This window comes from Triticum aestivum, chromosome 6A (genome assembly GCF_018294505.1).
Source record: "Triticum aestivum cultivar Chinese Spring chromosome 6A, IWGSC CS RefSeq v2.1, whole genome shotgun sequence".
NCBI classification, from domain to species: Eukaryota; Viridiplantae; Streptophyta; class Magnoliopsida; order Poales; family Poaceae; genus Triticum; species Triticum aestivum.
The window spans coordinates 610,689,185-610,708,535 of record NC_057809.1 but is presented as its reverse complement, the minus strand read 5'-3'; the positions used below and the strand labels follow the sequence as shown (position 1 = coordinate 610,708,535).

General features: G+C 44.2%; 1 protein-coding gene and 1 pseudogene across 4 annotated transcripts; both read left to right on the top strand.

The window, feature by feature from the left end:
• The first annotated feature begins 1,691 nt into the window (after window positions 1-1,691).
• On the top strand, window positions 1,692-6,545 carry LOC123129011 (uncharacterized). Of its 4 annotated transcripts, XM_044549144.1 has the most exons (6): window positions 1,692-3,075; window positions 4,008-4,238; window positions 5,058-5,142; window positions 5,238-5,287; window positions 5,926-5,969; window positions 6,176-6,545. In XM_044549144.1, exons 2-6 carry the CDS (start codon window positions 4,209-4,211, stop codon window positions 6,198-6,200), a joined length of 234 nt encoding a protein of 77 aa, XP_044405079.1. In that variant the 5' UTR covers window positions 1,692-3,075; window positions 4,008-4,208; the 3' UTR covers window positions 6,201-6,545. The 4 variants fall into 4 exon arrangements, 1 of the variants encoding a protein (XP_044405079.1); XR_006463568.1 differs by lacking the exon at window positions 4,008-4,238; XR_006463569.1 differs by lacking the exon at window positions 4,008-4,238 and having other exon boundaries at window positions 5,238-5,280; window positions 5,926-6,545.
• An 883-nt stretch (window positions 6,546-7,428) lies between these two features.
• LOC123129012 (cysteine-rich receptor-like protein kinase 42) lies at window positions 7,429-9,301 on the top strand (annotated as a pseudogene).
• Window positions 9,302-19,351: the final 10,050 nt, after the last annotated feature.

The window sequence follows — 19,351 nt, the reverse complement described above, 5'->3', positions numbered from 1 at the left end:
AAACGGCAAAGTAACCAAATGGTATAGCTCCCAGATTGCGTAGATTGCTGCCACGTGGCCTCTTTGCCATCCGTGGCAGACGGCAAAGGCCCCTTTGCCGTTGGTGGTAGACGGCAAAGAGGCTGCATTGCCTAGTTTTTCTGTTTTTTCTTATATTCAACCATTTTCACAACAAATAGATGATATATATATTTTTCACAGGGCAATTTCAGAGCAATCATATGAGATATCCGACACATAAAATTTCATCATACATGCATAGTTTCATCCAACCATACATAGCAAGTTCCACATACAGGCATCCAACCATACATATTACAGTAGTTTCATCCAACCATACATGCATAGTTCATCGATACAAGCAGTCCATCAATGCAAGCTTCCGTGAAGTGAATGAAATCTGCAAAATGGGAAATAAGGAAGGTAGAAGAAGAAGATTAGAAGAAGAAGAAGAAGAAAATGAATAAGAAGAAGTATATGACATTTAGAAGAAGAAGTATGCCGACATGCTCAAGTTTGATGATGAGTGATCTATGGCGGAGAGCATCATCCCTTTTTTATGCCGGCAATTATGCTGGCATGACCACGGTCAAGATGGCGTGGTCGAACTCCCATCCCTTTTTTGTGTGCTGGCATGTGTCGACCGCTGGCAAGTGCGCCAGCATGAACCGTGTGGTGGTTTTTCTGAAGGTTGGCATGTATGCCGGCCGTTAACATGGCGCCGGCATGACTTTTAGGCTATGACATGGCCGTTGACATGATCTACACTTAGGAGACTTCTAAAATTTGTGTGTGGACATAAAATGGATCGGTACGTTGGGCGCAGAGCCGACCCAAACGAAAAAAGGGGCGGACGCCGAGCGGGCAGCCGACCTAAACGGACGAAAAGCAAACAAAGCGCGCGTTGTTTGGGTCAGCGCGTTGGAGTTGCTCTTACAGGTGCGTTTGGTAGGGTGCATGTGCTCATTTGAGCTATGCCCATCTAATGCATAAAAAGGCCCTCAGCCATGCCCATCTCATGCACCCTAGACAGGGTGCATGGAGGCAGCCATGCTGGCCCTGACACTCAAAAAAATTCAGAAATTCAAATTTTGTTTAAAATTTTGAAAATGTTTAGAATATCAAATATATTTAAATTTTCAAAAAATGTTCAGAATTTAAAAAAAAACAAAAAATTCAAAAATGTTTGGAATTTCAAATAAATCAAAATTTGCTTGATTTTTTTATAAAATATTCATTTTTAAAAAAAATTCGTAAAATTTCAGAATTTTAAATATGTTCAAATTTTCAAAAAAAAATTCAAAATCTATTTAAATTTTCAATAAATATTTGAAATGATTTTTTATTTTTTTTCAAAATATGTATAGATTTTTATTCACGTTTTTGCAATTTTGTTCACCATTCAATTTTTTTTTTTGGAAATCAAAATTGTTCAGCATGTCTAAACACATGCAGACCGCCAAACAAAGTCTCAGCTCAACATATCTCAGCGCATACATCGCTGCCGAACAACAACAACTACATGAATTCAGCATATATATAGTCAGCATGTATGAGAGAAGAACAACTAGACTAACACACCCTGCGAGTGGCACGGAAAAAAAGAGTAGATGTCTCTCGCTTCTGGCTGGGCTACGAGCCAACCCAGGCCTGCCTCATATATATGTGTCTCAAAAAGAAAAGCTCTGCCCCCAAATCGTCGTTCCTCAACCAAAAAGAAAAAAAAAGCAGATCTATCTAGGTTACTATGCGTCGCGGCGGCCATGGTCTCGCGCAGCGCCCCCGCCGCGGCGGCCAAGTCTATCGGCCTCGCGCCGCGCTCCCGCCGCCCGCCCCCGCGGCCGTCCCCCTGGTCGGGAACCCGCTGCCCGCTCCAGCAGGCAACCGGCAGCAGGCCCCCGTGCCGCCGCTCGCCCCAGGAAGGGCTCCAGCAGCCAACCGACCGCAGGCCCCTGTGCTGCCGCCTGCCGCAGGAGGCAATCGGCCCCCAGCGCCTACGCCGACCGCCTCCGCCGTCAACCCGCGGCCGCTCGCCCCAACCAGGAACACGCTGTCTGCGGCCGGTGCTCTCGGGGGCAGCTCCCATGGCGGCATTCCCCTGCTCCCGCAGGCCCCAGCCAACAGCTCTCTCCCCACCAACAGCCAGCCCCCGCCCAGTGTCGGCGTCTCTGGAGGCCCGTCGCAGGGATGCGGCAATCCATCGCTGCCAGCAGCCCAATCCTCTGGAAGCATCAAGAAGAAAAAAGGGAAGTGCAAAAAGTGCTCAGATCCGGGTCATGTCATTGAAGATTGTCCGAAGTTACCATGTCTACGTTGCACAGGAACTAGACACACCAGGGGCAACTGCACTACCCCTGCCGGGCCAGTGTGTTTCCGGTGTTGCGACATTGGTCACTATTTGAAGGATTGTGTGAGCCAAGTTTATGGCGGACGATGTAAGACATGCGGCGGGGCCGGGCATGGTGATCCCAATAATCTGAAGCACAATATCAATTGCGCCAGCCCTCCAATACTTCTTCTGTGTACATCGTGTAACAACCCTGGACACCGGCCACGTGATTGTCCTCAAAAGTCAACCCTGGACATCGCTTTTCAGTTCCAGATAAACCAGTTTATGGGTGTTCAATTGTATCACCGTAGAAGTTTGATTTTAATAAACCTTTTCCCTCCATATAGGGATTAATGTGCCAAACAGTTATTTAGGCTTTAGCTATGTTATTGATCACATGTCGGTGCTTCTATCTGGTTAAGCCGTTACAATAGGAATCAATAATTAATTTTACAGCTTAGGCCAACCTTGAAAAGAAAGGAAATGAACAGTTCTGTTACAAAGATAACACCATAGGGCAAGCATGAGCTTTATCTGTTGCTTCTTGCATGTTTTTAGTCGATGCAATGGAGGATTGTTTGTTGTGTTTTACATTCTGTAGCTTTTTTACGTATCTGTATATTTTCCCCTATTGTGGATCCAAATTTTACAAGGAATCCTTGGTGATTCTGAATTTATTTCTGTGATACAGAATGTGAGATCGTTGATGGGCATGGCTGGCAATTTCTTATGTGGAAACGAATCAGGTGCTTCTCTTGATGTCTGATCTGTATAATTACAGATTTATTATATTTTTATGTTTCATGATTTTGGCGACCTGAACAAAGACTTCTACAAAAAGAGTTGGAAACCATGAGTCTTAGCTATAGGATCCAGCTTTGGGGTACAGGCTGTACATGTAGGTCCAAAACAGTACTAGTGTTGCCTGTATGCAGTGTTCTAGATGATAGCTACCTTGCTCTAATACCAGCCGGTGTTTTAGAGCTATACATCCTGTTTGTGCTAAACGAATTTTAAGTTTCAGTTGCAAAATCAAATTTTGGTTGATTTATTAATTTCTGAGCGTAGTGATTGAGGAACATGTTGGGGGATTTATGAATTTGTGCAACATCGAGGCACATTTATTCTGTGTGTCCATATCTGCAGGACATTCTTCTCTTCTTCTGATCGTAGTGACTGAGAAACATGTTAGGGGACTAAAACAGGTTCCTATACAAGTATATAGGAGTCTTGCATACAGTGACTGCATAAAATCAGTCGAGCCAGCAAAATTTGTGGCCACAGCTGGCCTATCAGATGGTTTGTTGTTTACTGAACTTGACATGTATCTGTTTTACGGACCTATGGTGTTGTGGTCTGAGTGCACGAACCAATTGTGAAACAGCAGTTTGTTCTACATACCTCGATCCTTGAATTAACTTGTTTGGTTTTCCTGGCAATGAAGAATGGGTGTGAATTGTAATAAGAATGGGAATGAGTGTTATAAGTCGACCTTTCAGAAAACGAGCTGGATACAGTAACTTTTATGGTTGAAGGGTCAATTATGAGTTGATAATTTGTTCCTCCACTAAAATTGTGTTTCATTGTAAAGATTTTTCTCTATCTGTCTACAATCTAAAGTTTGAAAGCTCTTCCATCTTCCTGCATGGTAGTCTCCTTATGCTTAGCTTTTTGTCAGACCTGATGGACAGCCCTGCGTTGAGGCTCTAGAGTTTATTTTGGTGCGAACATGTCCATTGCAGTTGGTGAAGAGAGATACAAAGATGCAGGAAATGTTTCTGTGTTTTGATGGCCTTGTTTGGATGCATCAATGCACTAGAAACAACGGGATGATATTTGGCTATTTGATAAGGATTTCATACATTTATGTGTTCTCAAGATGTTTCAAAATATTTTATTCTGCTGGAAGGTGAGGATTGTCGTGAGCCGTAAGATTGCCATTATTGAAGAAAGGACCGCAATACATAGACAAGTGGTACAACTCACAACATTTGGTTAGGTTTGCCCGTTAGAAATTTTGAAAATGATTAGCATTGCTAATCTCCATTCGTGCATTTTCATTTGATTTTCCGTTCTGTGAGTATCTTATGACCTTATATGCACGCCTGGTAGTCAGCAGACACTCAATGAAGGTAGCCCTTGAAAGTAATTTAGCACTACTCTTGCTGATTATTATTATTTATTTTGGATAATTTGAATGGTATTATAATTCTCTGTAAAATCTTATTAAGGTATGCTATGAGTGAAGGTGTGGGTTCTGCTTTCTAAGCAATAAACCCCAGGTCAACTTTGTCTAGAGTGCAGATGATCTTCTATTGTTTTCTGCTGCTGCGAGATGATGCAGCAATTTTTTGGGTAGCCTGTTCAGCTGGTCCCTCACCTGGACTAACCGAGATGTGTATTGCCATGATAAATACCACATGGTTGACTGTATGCAGCATATGCATTGATAGTCATGGCAATGATCCTTATAAGATGTGGATTACAAATTCTTCAACATATTTGTATTATCCAGATGCTGAGTGCCAGGCATTGGCAGGCCCTATATTTCTAGACTAAGTGAAACTGTACTTCTTAACATATGCAAGGCATAGTTTCTTAATTCTTTTATCCAGGACAAATGGGAAGTTCCTGTTGAGACAAGGGACTAGAATCGCTAATTTCCGGTATTGGCAGCCATTAATGTGTTCTTGAGTTTATTGCTGACCTTTCCCTTCCTAATTTCCAGGATCTCCTCGGCTTCTCCTTCATCGGCAGCGAATGGAGTCCCAGATCGAAGATCACATGCTTGTTCCTATTAATTCATAAATGTGGTAGGTCAAGAATCATCTCCCTATTCAGCTAAGATGTCTTTTGCCTATACTGTTATTTCAGGTTTTGCTTCTAATATGTTCTTTCCTGGTCGTAGACTATCTCCATTCAGGTCAAGACCTCGTCACATCAATGCCCAGGTCCCTGGTGAGCCCATTCCCTTCTTTAGTTTCTCCATACCACTTATATAGTTTACTTTAATCACCTTCAAGCAATCTCTGTCCTAAACAATTAGTGTAGAGGTGATAAAAATTGATGCCTTCCCTCCCAAGCTTCTAGAATATTTAAGCATTTGATTTGTAAAGCACCCAAGCTGTATGGTGGACTTATTTATGTATGCACTTTCCCCTTTATGTTCTACTCCCTCCGTCCGGAAATACTTGTCGGAGAAATGGATGTATAGTATTTCAGTACCGATGATCTGTTCTCCAAGACAGTAGCGTTTTAACATTCAGCAATCATCTCAAATGTGCATGGGTTTATAGAAATTTGTAGCCATCAGTGGGAGTGACGATGCTCCCCCATGTTCTTGCTGCTCGTTTGTCCCGCCCTAGACAGCTCAGGCATGGGCCATGTATCTTGCTTTCTTGCTATTGGGCACTTTCTCTTAGAATGTTACTGCTCATAGTTAATATATCAACATCTTGAATGGCATGTATATTTATTATTCTCATGTTTTACGTACTTGGGATCTTATAAATTAGAATGCTAGAAGGGGTACCGCTCATGGTTTAACTTATCAAGTTGTTGTTCGGTTGTTGATTGCTTGATTTTTCCTCGGGCAGGAGAGGGCCTTGAGAGCCACAGCGGCCGTCCAGTACAGAACAAGGTATGTTCAGTTGTGGTTGTCTTGCATTTGCTTGCCGGCAAGCAACACTCACTTCCTGCATCTACTCTGTATTTTCGTATTGATTTTACCTGCTCGACAAAGTGTAAAATATAAGGTTAGGAGTTAGGTGCTCCTCTCTTTGCCTTTCACTTACTCCGCTCTCTGATTTTCACTTTATTGCCGACCTTTCCCTTCCTAATTTCCAGGAATCTACCAGACGAAACTGATTAATGTCTCTTGTGAACCTGGTCTCTTAAGGCATAGCTTTCTTTTATTCATTAATTAATGTATTTTAGATAGTGAAACTCTTCATAAGAATTTCCTACTGCAGTTGAAATGGTGTATCTGCATATAAAAATGATTATATATTTTCTTCTAAATTTCGGTAAGAGTTGTGATGGATGGCAAATTTAACTCACTATTTTTTTATGTAATACTTCCTCCGTTCCAAAACAAGTGTCTCAACCTCAATACAACTTTATACTGAAGTTAATACAAAGTTGCGACACTTATTTGTGAAAATTCACTGGCGTGCCCGAGCACGCCTGCTCACGGTATCTTCCGTCGTCCAACTCGTCATGAGATATGGGATGATGCGGTATTTCAGGGCGCGCATACGTGGTAGTTAATGCGTACACCTGGATGGATACCCGACGGGTCTACAGTTTGTGTAGACGGCCGTGCAGGACATAGCGACGGTGTTACGACACTGTATCAACATGGGCTGTAGGTACAAACGGCATGGAAAACGATGGGATCCTTTTCCACTGCCTCCCGGCCGACGCCGGCCGCATCTACGTCGACGGTTGCTTCCTCCGCTGCGGCGCGGGCAGCTTCACCACCGTCGCTTCTGACACCAGTGACATGTTCCTATGCTTAAACGACACTGCACTGGCCACACCGCGCGCCGCCGCTCTGGTGTGCAACGTCACGCCGACCGCGCCAGGGGCGAGGGGGTACTACTACGCCGGGTGGGCGTCCGCGTCGGCGATGTCGACCGGGCGCGCGGGTGTACGTGGCGGCACAGTGCTGGAGGTCGTTGGACTACTACGCCGGGTGGGCGTCCGCGTCGGCGCGCGCGGGTGTACGTGGCGGCACAGTGCTGGAGGTCGTTGGACGCCATCGCGTGCGCGGCCTGCACGGCGAGCGCGCGACCGGGTGGTCCGGCAGCGCCTTCTCGGCGCCAATGCCGGATGCGTCTTCAGGTACGCGACGCAGCCCTTCTACCTGCCAGCCAAAGCTGCCGGCGGCGGCGGATCATCGAGTGCACACATTCTCAGTCTTACTTGCCGTTCCCGGTCCAAGTGTCGTGCATTGTCATGTACTCGTGTCTGAATTCTGCTGACAGCAACAGCGCATTCCACATAGTGATATTTCAGACTTCAGAGCGTGAAACCGCAAAATAAATCAGTATGAAACGCCATGAATATGACATCTTCTTTCTTCTTCTGGATTATCCATGGCAGCACGACACATAATCATCATCGTCTTCGCCTCCAACCTCTCCGCCATGGCAGTCATCAGCATAGTATTCATCTGGACATGAATGAGGCCCAGGAGAGACGACCTCCACGACGGTATGCCAAACGGTAAAATTACAATCACATATGTCCGATGCCACACTATGGTCTGATGATAGTTTCTGACACTCTGTAGACATGGATGGCTCAGGCCAGATCATCCGCACCAGCATGTCGTCACAGCTCGGCTTCCGGTACGAGGATCTGCGCAAGGCGACTAATGACTTAAATCAATCAGATCAACAAGCTTGCCCAGGGTGGCTATGGTTCAGTTTACAAGGTACATTGCCGTGCCATTTGGGACACCACACATTGGGACAAATGCAACACCGATTTCATTGATCATATTTCTTGAAATGCTTGCTTCATCTGAATTTGAGATTGTGATAATATGCTGGATATCCCAGGGTGTGCTTCCGGATGGCCGGGAGATCGCCGTGAAGCGGCTCTACCTCAACTTGCGGCAGTGGATCAACTAGTTCTTCAACGAGGTGAAGCTCGTCAGCCAGGTGCAGCACAAGAACCTCATCAAGCTCCTCGGGTGCAGCGTCGAGGGTCCCGAGAGCCTCCTCGTCTACGAGTACCTCTGCAACACCAGCCTCGATCACTACCTCTTTGGTAAGAAAAGAAAACAATCCCTGCATTCCGAAGTGAAAGATAATCATACTTCAAATGGTAGATTTTCATTCTTGTTGATCTTCCATGCTTGGTGATGCAGAGGCTTTCAAGAAGAAAGCGTTGGATTGGGAGCGGCGGTTGGAGGTCGTCCTCGATGCGGCGGAGGGTTTGTCATACCTTCACAGTGGCTTTGAGGTTAGGATCATACATAGGGACATCAAGGCCAGCAATGTGATGCTGGATGAGAGGTTTAGGCCTAAGATTGGCGATTTCGGCCTGGCAAGGAAATTCATGGAAGATCAGACCCACCTCAGCACTGGCCTCGCGTGAACATTGTAAGTTCACTTGTCCAAAACATCTAATCTGATCAAGGGGTGAAGAAAATTTCACGATAAATTGTGCAATGTGTCCAAAGAAATAGAACTGACCATGCCTAACTTTTGCAGTGGATATATGGCTCCGGAGTACATCGTTCACGGGCAGCTAACGGAGAAGACCGACATCTACAGCTATGGTGTGACCGACATCTACATCTACCGGCTGCAAGAACCACAACTCTGTGGCCTCAACGGCTGAGAGACTGTCCCTCATGTCACAGTAAATTCTCCCATTTCCCCTCTTGTCAAGTACTAGTGTACTGTAGCATGTCAGACAACCTGATGCTGACATCCTTTCATCTTCAGATATGGAAGCACTACACCGGCACCCTGATGGAGATCCTGGACCCAAACCTCCGCAACCAATGCTCGGAGGCGGAAGCTCTCAAAGTGTTCCAAGTCGGGCTGCTGTGTGCGCAGGTGTCGCTGAACCTCGGACCATCAATGTGGAAGGTGGTGGATATGCTGGGTAGTGGTGATAGGGTGCTGCCCCAGCTTACCGAGCCTCCGTTCATTGACGTGAAGGGGTCGAATGCAAAGAGCGAAAGCTCGGGTTCATCAATGTCTGATGTTGAACTCTGACAAGTCGCCGTTCTCGATGAACAAGCTGTCAGTGAGTGGGGTGCAGGCCAGGTGATTAACAACAGGGTGTGAGGATCATTTTAACATATTTTTCATTATTTTACATTAGGTGATGTTGAAGTAATACTAACTGAAAATGTTCCGATCATAGAACCCTGTTTGTAAGATGTAAGTAAGCAACCATCGGAATGTTAATTTTGTAAAATATTCACAGAAGTGCAGTCTTCAACTCCAACAAACACCATGTCAGCCAAAATCAACTAAAATCCATCTCTTCCCCCCCCCCCCCCCCCCCCATGTGCCCATCACAGTGACGAGATTTAATCAACATCTAACAACAGATAAAAACAGGGGGAAAAGTCAGAGAATTCACACAAAACACAACAAACCAAAAAAGTGACAAAAGTTAGAAAAGTCAGAGAATTCACACGAACCTCTTATTTTCCATTTATGTTTATCTAACTACAATTAATTGGCGTATGGGCATTCCACAGCAACTATTAGTACTACCGCATCTTCAGCAGAGTGGTGTCATCTCAGTGTACCAGGGGGCGATAATGTGGGATGATTAATTCACGAATACATGAGTTCATATGTATACCTCTTCGTCTAGCCGGCGGCCTGAGGATCGTCTATGCCGTTTGATTGCTCGGTGTTGGGCGCCGACAAGCTGAGCCCCTCGCATCTGCTGTTCAAATCTAGCTGTACCGTGCCGGACGTGTCGCCTACATCATCAATGCTCGACTGGGCGGCTGTGCAGACCAGAGTTTGGGTGCCTTCACCGTCGAGTATTGTCTCGCCGCCGCCAAGATCTGGCCGGGGAACCTATCCAAGAAAAGCAGGGGAGAGCAGCAAGTTGGCCGCGGAATCAAAACAGCCAGCACTACGTATCAAAAGCTCATCATATGGACCGTAGTCTGGCTAGGCTCGGGCTTCCCAGAAGTTATTGGTCTATGTAAGAAATATTGTACGTTGATGCTTTGAGTAATACAAATTTTTCCTGCAAAAAAAAATATAAAGTTGAGACACTTATTTTGAGACGGAGGGGGTATTTTTCAGTCAAGATACTCCATGGAGTTTACTTCAGGCAGGAAATACATGTTGATTTCTTGACCACATCGAGTGACACTCCACAGAATTTACTTCAGGCAGGAAATACATGTTAAACGATTATCTGTTTCCATCCTATCATGTTGTATACAAATTACACAGTTGATTGCTTTATTTATGTGGGTTACCATTACCTTGCAATTAGCCAAAACTTGTTGGTTTTTGGTTTTGTGCCCGCACCAAGCGTTCCATTCGATTATGTTATCATATGTATACTTAACCTCAATTCTCTGCTGCATTTGGTTTTTTCGCCATGGGCGTCTCTATGCCACTATTATGATTGTATGAGCATGTTAATGTGGTTGTGAGTAGGTTTGCTAATGTGGTTAGGGCATCTACAAGGCAAACCCTCAAACTGCCTGCAACCGTCTGAATTGCGTGGTCTGGACGTGTTTAGCCATCCAACGCGGACTTGTATCGGTCCGGCGAGCGGTCTAGAAGTACTTTTTTCGGCAAAGCCGAGACAAAATGGGGGGAGGGGGGGGGGGGGTTGCGGGAGTCCGGACAACATCCACGTAGGCTTGCGACACCCCCGGCCCACCCAAAACCCCTCACAGACCCCGCACCACCATCCTCCCATTTTCTCCCATTCAGTTATTCTCTTTTGCCTTCGCCGCCTGCTCCACCACCCTAGCCGCCACGCCACACCCCTGCCGGACCGGAACTCGATGAGTCAGTCACCTCCAACGGTACACCCGAGCTCCACGTCACTTCTCCTTGAGCGCCGTTCCGCACCTCTCCTTTGACCGTCGCGCAGGTACAATCCGCTCCTATGAGGCTCACCATGCCGACAACTATTCGGTGAATTGCATGAGCTAATTTTTTTGTCCCTTCTTCTTTGAAGCAATGGATTCAGATATGGAGTACATACATAAGCACTATGTTGAGTCGTCCGACTCGTCAGACGAGGAAGACTACACAGATGAGACAGCGATGATGTAGGTGGTGCTTGCATACGCGGATGTGCAGAGGAGCATGTTCTGAAATTGAAGGGATCAATCAAGGGTCATCGAGTGGTCAAACCGCAACCAGGAGCGCGGCATTTGACGCCGATGGATGACTACTTTGCCCCTGATGCCCTCTTCGCTGTCAATTTTTGCCAGTGCTTTCGGATGCACAAAAATGTTTTCGATCGTCTCTACCATGGCGTCCGGTCATTTGATGATTACTTCATCTTGAAGAGGAACGCTGTGGGAAGGATTGATTTCTCTGGTTACCAGAAGTGCATTTTTCGGGAAATGCTATCGTATGCATTAGCCAAGAGACATAGTAGCAAAGACATGAGTTCTTAACCTGCTCCTTGTAACCATCGTGTACATAATGGTTAGCTCTACAGGAATCAGAGAATTTGCCATCAACCAGTTCTCCTCTGACCTAGTAGCAAAAAGAGAAAGAAGCGAAAGAAGAAGAAGAAGAAGAAGAAGAAGAAGAAGAAGCGGAAGAAGAAGAAGAAGAAGAAGAAGAAGAAGAAGAAGAAGTATAGATCATTTTTGTGCTAACCTAGGTGATGATGCCATTTTTGAGCCAACTTATGTAAGTATAGCTCATTTTTTTAATCTAACTTAGGTAATTATGCCATTTTGGAGGAAAATAAGCTAAGTATATGACATTTATGAGAGAACCAAAATTATTATGCCATTTTTGAAATGAATAAGCTAATTATGTCATAAATGAACTAAATAAGCTAATTATGCCACCGGGAGAGGAGGCTGGGGAGGGAAGAAGAGAGGAGGTAAATCGGGATGTGGCCGTGGGAGAGGTAGGCAGGCTCCTACGCCTTCCTCGCCGCCACCCCCAGCTGAGTCACCCGAGCACACAGCTAAAAGATCAAACAGATCAATTATTGTGTCTCTAGAGGCGCCCCCTGCCCCCGTATATAAAGGAGCAAGGGGGGAGAGGCGGCCGGCCAAGGAGGGTGCGCCAAGGGGGGAGTCCTACTCCCATCGGGAGTAGGATTCCTCCTTTCCTTGTTGGAGTAGGAGAAGGGAAGGAAAAAGGAGAAGGAAGGAAGGGGGCGCCCCCCCTCCCTAGTCCAATTCGGACCAGTCCATGGGGAGGGGTGCGCCCACCCTTTGAGGTCCTTTGCTCCTTTCCCGTATGGCCCATTAAGGCCCAATACGAATTCCCGTAACTCTCTGATACCCCCGAAAATACCCGAATCACTCGGAACCTTTCCGATGTCCGAATATAGTCGTCCAATATATCGATCTTTACATCTCGACCATTTCGAGACTCCTCGTCATGTCCCCGATCTCATCCGGGACTCTGAACTACTTTGGGTACATCAAAACACATAAACTCATAATATAACTGTCATCAAAACTTTAAGCGTGCGGACCCTACAGGTTTGAGAACTATGTAGACATGACCGAGACACGTCTCCGGTCAATAACCAATAGCGGAACCTGGATGCTCATATTGGCTCCCACATATTCTACGAAGATCTTTATCGGTCAGACCGCATAACAACATACGTTGTTCCCTTTGTCATCGGTATGTTACTTGCCCAAGATTCGATCGTCGGTATTCGATCGTCGGTATCTCAATACCTAGTTCAATCTCGTTACCGGCAAGTCTCTTTACTCATTCCGTAATACATCATCCCGCAACTAACTCATTAGTTGCAATGCTTGCAAGGCTTATAGTGATGTGCATTACCGAGTGGGTCCAGAGATACCTCTCCGACAATCGGAGTGACAAATCCTAATCTCGAAATACGCCAACCCAACAAGTACCTTTGGAGACACCTGTAGAGCACCTTTATAATCACCCAGTTACGTTGTGACGTTTGGTAGCACACAAAGTGTTCCTCCGGTAAATGGGAGTTGCATAATCTCATAGTCATAGAACATGTATAAGTCATGAAGAAAGCAATAGCAACATACTAAACGATCGAGTGCTAAGCTAACGGAATGGGTCAAGTCAATCACATCATTCTCCTAATGATGTGATCCCGTTAATCAAATGACAACTCATGTCTATGGCTAGGAAACACAACCATGTTTGATCAACGAGCTAGTCAAGTAGAGGCATACTAGTGACACTCTGTTTATCTATGTATTCACACATGTATCATGTTTCTAGTTAATACAATTCTAGCATGAATAATAAACATTTATCATGAAATAAGGAAATAAATAATAACTTTATTATTGCCTCTAGGGCATATTTCCTTCAGTCTCCCACTTGCACTAGAGTCAATAATCTAGTTCACATCACCATGTGATTTAACACTAATAGTTCACATCACCATGTGATTAACACCCATAGTTCACATCGTCATGTGACCAACACCCAAAGGGTTTACTAGAGTTAATAATCTAGTTCACATCGCTATGTGATTAACACCCAAAGAGAACTAAGGTGTGATCATGTTTTTCTTGTGAGATAAGTTTAGTCAACGGGTCTGTCACAATCAGATCCGTATGTATTTTGCAAATTTCTATGTGAACAATGCTCTCTATGGAGCTACTCTAGCTAATTGCTCCCACTTTCAATATGTATCCAGATTGAGACTTAGAGTCATCTGGATCAGTGTCAAAACTTGAATCGACGTAACCCTTTACGACGAACCTTTTTGTCACCTCCATAATCGAGAAACATATCCTTATTCCACTAAGGATAATTTGACCGCTGTCCAGTGATCTACTCCTAGATCACTATTGCACTTCCTTGCCAAAATCATTGTAGGGTATACAATAGATCTGGTACACAGCATGGCATACTTTATAGAACCTATGGCCGAGGCATATGGAATGAATTTCATTTTCTTTCTATCTTCTGCCGTGGTCAGGCTTTGAGTCTTACTCAATTTCACACCTTGTAACACAGGCAAGAACTCTTTCTTTGACTGTTCCATTTTGAACTACTTCAAAATCTTGTCAAGGTATGTACTCATTGAAAAAACTTATCAAGCGTCTTGATCTATCTCTATAGATCTTGATGCTCAATATGTAAGCAGCTTCACCGAGGTCTTTCTTTGAAAAACTCCTTTCAAACACTCCTTTATGCTTTGCAGAATAATTCTACATTATTTTCGATCAACAATATGTCATTCACATATACTTATCAGAAATGTTGTAGTGCTCCCACTCACTTGTAAATACAGGCTTCACCGCAAGTCTGTATAAAACTATATGCTTTGATCAACTCATCAAAGCGTATATTCCAACTCTAAGATGCTTGCGTCAGTCCATAGATGGATCGCTGGAGCTTGCATATTTTGTTAGCACCTTTAGGATTGACAAAACCTTCTGGTTGCATCATATACAACTCTTCTTTAATAAATCCATTAAGGAATGCAGTTTTGTCTATCCATTTGCCAGATTTCATAAAATGCGGCAATTGCTAACATGATTCGGACAGACTTAAGCATCTCTATGAGTGAGAAAATCTCATTGTAGTCAACACCTTGAACTTGTCGAAAACCTTTTTGCGACAATTCTAGCTTTGTAGATAGTAACACTACTATCAGCGTCCGTCTTCCTCTTGAAGATCCATTTATTTTCTATGGCTTGCCGATCATCGGGCAAGTCAATCAAAGTCCATACTTTGTTCTCATACATGGATCCCATCTCAGATTTTATGGCCTCAAGCCATTTCGTGGAATCTGGGCTCATCTTCGCTTCCTCATAGTTCGTAGGTTCGTCATGGTCAAGTAACATGACCTCCAGAACAGGATTACTGTACCACTCTGGTGCGGATCTTACTCTGGTTGACCTACGAGGTTCAGTAACAACTTGATCTGAAGTTTCATGATCATCATCATTAACTTCCTCACTATTTGGTGTAGATGTCACAGGAACCGGTTTCTGTAATGAACTACTTTCCAATAAGGGAGCAGGTACATTTACCTCATCAAGTTCTACTTTCCTCCCACTCACTTCTTTCGAGAGAAACTCTTTCTCTAGAAAGGATCCATTCTCAGCAACTAATATCTTGCCTTCGGATCTATGATAGAAGGTGTACCCAACATTTTCTTTTGGGTATCCCATGAAGACGCACTTCTCTGATTTGGGTTCGAGCTTATCAGGTTGAAACTTTTTCACATAAGCATCGCAACCTCAAACTTTAAGAAACGACAGCTTAGGTTTCTTGCTAAACCACAGTTCATATGGTGTCGTCTCAACAGATTTAGATGGTGCCCTTTTTAACGTGAATGCAGCTGTCTCTAATGCATAACCCCAAAACGGTAGTGGTAAATTGTTAAGAAACATCATAGATTGCACTATATCCAATAAAGTACGGTTATGACGTCCGGACACACCATTACGCTGTGGTGTTCCAGGTGGCATGAGTAGTGAAACTATTTCACATTGTTTTAACTGAAGGCCAAACTCGTTAACTCAAATATTTTATTTCTGCGATCATATCGTAGAAACTTTTATTTTCTTGTTACGATGATTCTCCACTTCACTCTGAAATTCTTTGAACTTTTCAAATGTTTCAGACTTGTATTTCATCAAATAGATATACCCATATCTACTCAAATCATCTGTGAAGGTCAGAAAATAACGATACCCGCCACGAGCCTCAACACTCATCAGACCGCATACATCAGTATGTATTATTTCCAATAAGTCAGTTGCTCGCTCCATTGTTCCGGAGAACGGAGTTTTAGTCATCTTGCCCATAAGGCACGGTTCGCAAGCATCAAGTGATTCATAATCAAGTGATTCCAAAATCCCATCAGCATGGAGTTTCTTCATGCGCTTTACACCAATATGACCTAAACGGCAGTGCCACAAATAAGTTGCACTATCATTATTAACTTTGCATCTTTTGGCTTCAATATTATGAATATGTGTGTCACTACGATCCAGATCCAACAAACCATTTTCATTGGTGTGTATGACCATAGAAGGTTTTATTCATGTAAACAAAACATCAATTATTCTCTAACTTAAATGAATAACCGTATTGCAATAAACATGATCAAATCATATTCATGCTCAATGCAAACACCAAATAACACTTATTTAGGTTCAACACTAATCTTGAAAGTGTAGGGAGCGTGCGATGATGATCATATCAATCTTGGAACCACTTCCAACACACATCGTCACTTCACCCTTAACTAGTCTCTGTTCATTCTGCAACTCCCGTTTCAAGTTACTACTCTTAGCAACTGAACCAGTATCAAATACCGAGGGGTTGCTACGAACACTAGTAAAATACACATCAATAATATGTATATCAAATATACCTTTGTTCACTTTGCCATCCTTCTTATCCGCCAAATACTTGGGGCAGTTCCGCTTCCAGTGACCAGTCCCTTTGCAGTAGAAGCACTCAGTCTCAGGCTTAGGTCCAGACTTGGGCTTCTTCACTTGAGCAGCAACTCGCTTGCCATTCTTCTTGAAGTTCCCCTTCTTCCCTTTGCCCTTTCTCTTGAAACTAGTGGTCTTGTCAACCATCAACACTTGATGTTTTTCTTGATTTCTGCCTTCGCCGATTTTAGCATCGCGAAAAGCTTGGGAATTGTTTTCGTCATCCCTTGCATATTATAGTTCATCACGAAGTTCTACTAACTTGGTGATGGTGACTAGAGAATTCTGTCAATCACTATTTTATCTAGAAGATTAACTCCCACTTGATTCAAGCGATTTTAGTACCCAGACAATCTGAGCACATGCTCACTGCTTGAGCTATTCTCCTCCATCTTTTGGCTATAGAACTTGTTGGAGACTTCATATCTCTCAACTCGGGTATTTGCTTGAAATATTAACTTCAACTCATGGAACATCTCATATGGTCCATGACGTTCAAAATGTCTTTGAAGTCCCGATTCTAAGCCATTAAGCATGGTGCATTAAACTATCAAGTAGTCATCATATTGAGCTAGCCAAACGTTCATAACGTCTGCATCTGCTCCTGCAATAGGCCTGTCACCTAGCGGTGCATCAAGGACATAATTCTTCTGTGCAGCAATGAGGATAATCCTCGGATCACGGATCCAATCCGCATCATTGCTACTAACATCTTTCAACTTAGTTTTCTCTAGGAACATATCAAAAATAAACAGGGAGCAACATCGCGAGCTATTGATCTACAACATAGATATGCTAATACTACCAGGACTAAGTTCATGATAAATTAAAATTTAATTAATCATATTACTTAAGAACTCCCACTTAGATAGACATCCCTCTAATCATTTAAGTGATCACGTGATCCAAATCAACTAAACCATAACCGATCATCACGTGAAATGGAGTAGTTTTCAATGGTGAACATCACTATGTTGATCATATCTACTATATGATTCACGCTCGACCTTTCGGTCTCAGTGTTCCGAGGCCATATCTGCATATGCTAGGCTCGTCAAGTTTAACCTGAGTATTCTGCGTGTGCAAAATTGGCTTGCACCCGTTGTAGATAGACATAGAGCTTATCACACCCGATCATCACGTGGTGTCTGGGCACGACGAACTTTGGCAACGGTGCATACTTAGGGAGAACACTTTTTATCTTGAAATTTAGTGAGAGATCATCTTATAATGCTACCGTCAATCAAAGCAAGATAAGATGCATAAAAGATAAACATCACATGCAATCAAAATATGTGACATGATATGGCCATCATCATCTTGTGCCTTTGATCTCCATCTCCAAAGCATCGTCATGATCTCCATTGTCACCGGCATGACACCATGATCTCCATCATCTTGATCTATATCAATGTGTCGTCACATGGTCGTCTCACCAACTATTGCTCTTGCAACTATTGCTATCACATAGCGATAAAGTAAAGCAATTATGTGGCGCTTGCATCTAGTGCAATAGAGAGACAACCATAAGGCTTTTGCCAGTTGCCGATAACTTCAACAAAACATGATCATCTCATACAACAACTTATATCTTATCACGTCTTGACCATATCACATCACAACATGCCCTGCAAAAACAAGTTAGACGTCCTCTACTTTGTTGTTGCAAGTTTTATGTGGCTGCTACGGGCTTAGCAAGAACCGTTCTTACCTACGCATCAAAACCACAACGAAAGTTTGTCAAGTTCGTGTTGTTTTAACCTTTGCAAGGACCGGGCGTAGCCACACTCGGTTCAACTAAAGTTGGAGAAACTGACACCCGCCAGCCACCTGTGTGCAAAGCACGTCGGTAGAACCAGTCTCGCGTAAGCGTACGCGTAATGTCGGTCCGGGCCGCTTCATCCAACAATACCGTCGAACCAAAGTATGACATGCTGGTAAGCAGTATGACTTATATCGCCCACAACTCACTTGTGTTCTACTCGTGCATATGACATCTATGCATAATACCTGGCTCTGATACCATTGTTGGGGAACGTAGTAATTTCAAAAAAAATCCTACGTGCAAGCAAAATCATGGTGATGCATAGCAACGAGAGGGGAGAGTGTTGTCCATGCACCCTCGCAGACCAAAAGCGGAAGCGTTAGCACAACGCGGTTGATGTAGTCGTACGTCTTCATGATCCGACCGATCAAGTACCGAACACACGGCACCTCCGAGTTCAGCACACGTTCAGCCTGATGATGTCCCTCGAACTCCGATCCAGCCGAGTGTTGAGGAAGAGTTTCGTCAGCACGACGACATGGTGACGATGATGATGTTCTACCAACGCGGGGCTTCGCCTAAGTATCACTACAGTATTATCGAGGTGGACTATGGTGAAGGGGGGCACCGCACACGGCTAAAAGATCAAACAGATCAATTGTTGTGTCTCTAGAGGTGCCCCCTGTCCCCGTATATAAAGGAGCAAGGGGGGAGAGGCGGCCGGCCAAGGAGGGCGCGCCAAGGGGGGAGTCCTACTCCCACCGGGAGTAGGATTCCTCCTTTCCTTGTTGGAGTAGGAGAAGGGAAGGAAAAGGAGAAGGAAGGAAGGGGGCGCCCCCGCTCCCTAGTCCAATTCGGACCAGTCCATGGGGAGGGGTGCGGCCACCCTTTGAGGCCATTTTCTCCTTTCCCGTATGGCCCATTAAGGCCCAATACGAATTCCCGTAACTCTCCGGTACCCCCAAAAATACCCGAATCACTCGGAACCTTTCCGATGTCCGAATATAATCGTCCAATATATCAATCTTTACGTCTCGACCATTTCAAGACTCCTCGTCATGTCCCCGATCTCATCTGGGACTCCGAACTACCTTCGGTACATCAAAACACATAAACTCATAATATAACTGTCATCGAAACT

Excerpts from the sequence above, each read along its gene's own strand:
- LOC123129011 (XM_044549144.1), top strand. The coding sequence starts at position 4,209 with ATGTTTCAAAATATTTTATTCTGCTGGAAG. Across the intron at positions 5,288-5,925 it reads CATCAATGCCCAGGTCCCTG|GAGAGGGCCTTGAGAGCCAC; the intron begins GTGAGCCCATTC and ends TTCCTCGGGCAG. Across the intron at positions 5,970-6,175 it reads GCCGTCCAGTACAGAACAAG|GAATCTACCAGACGAAACTG; the intron begins GTATGTTCAGTT and ends CCTAATTTCCAG.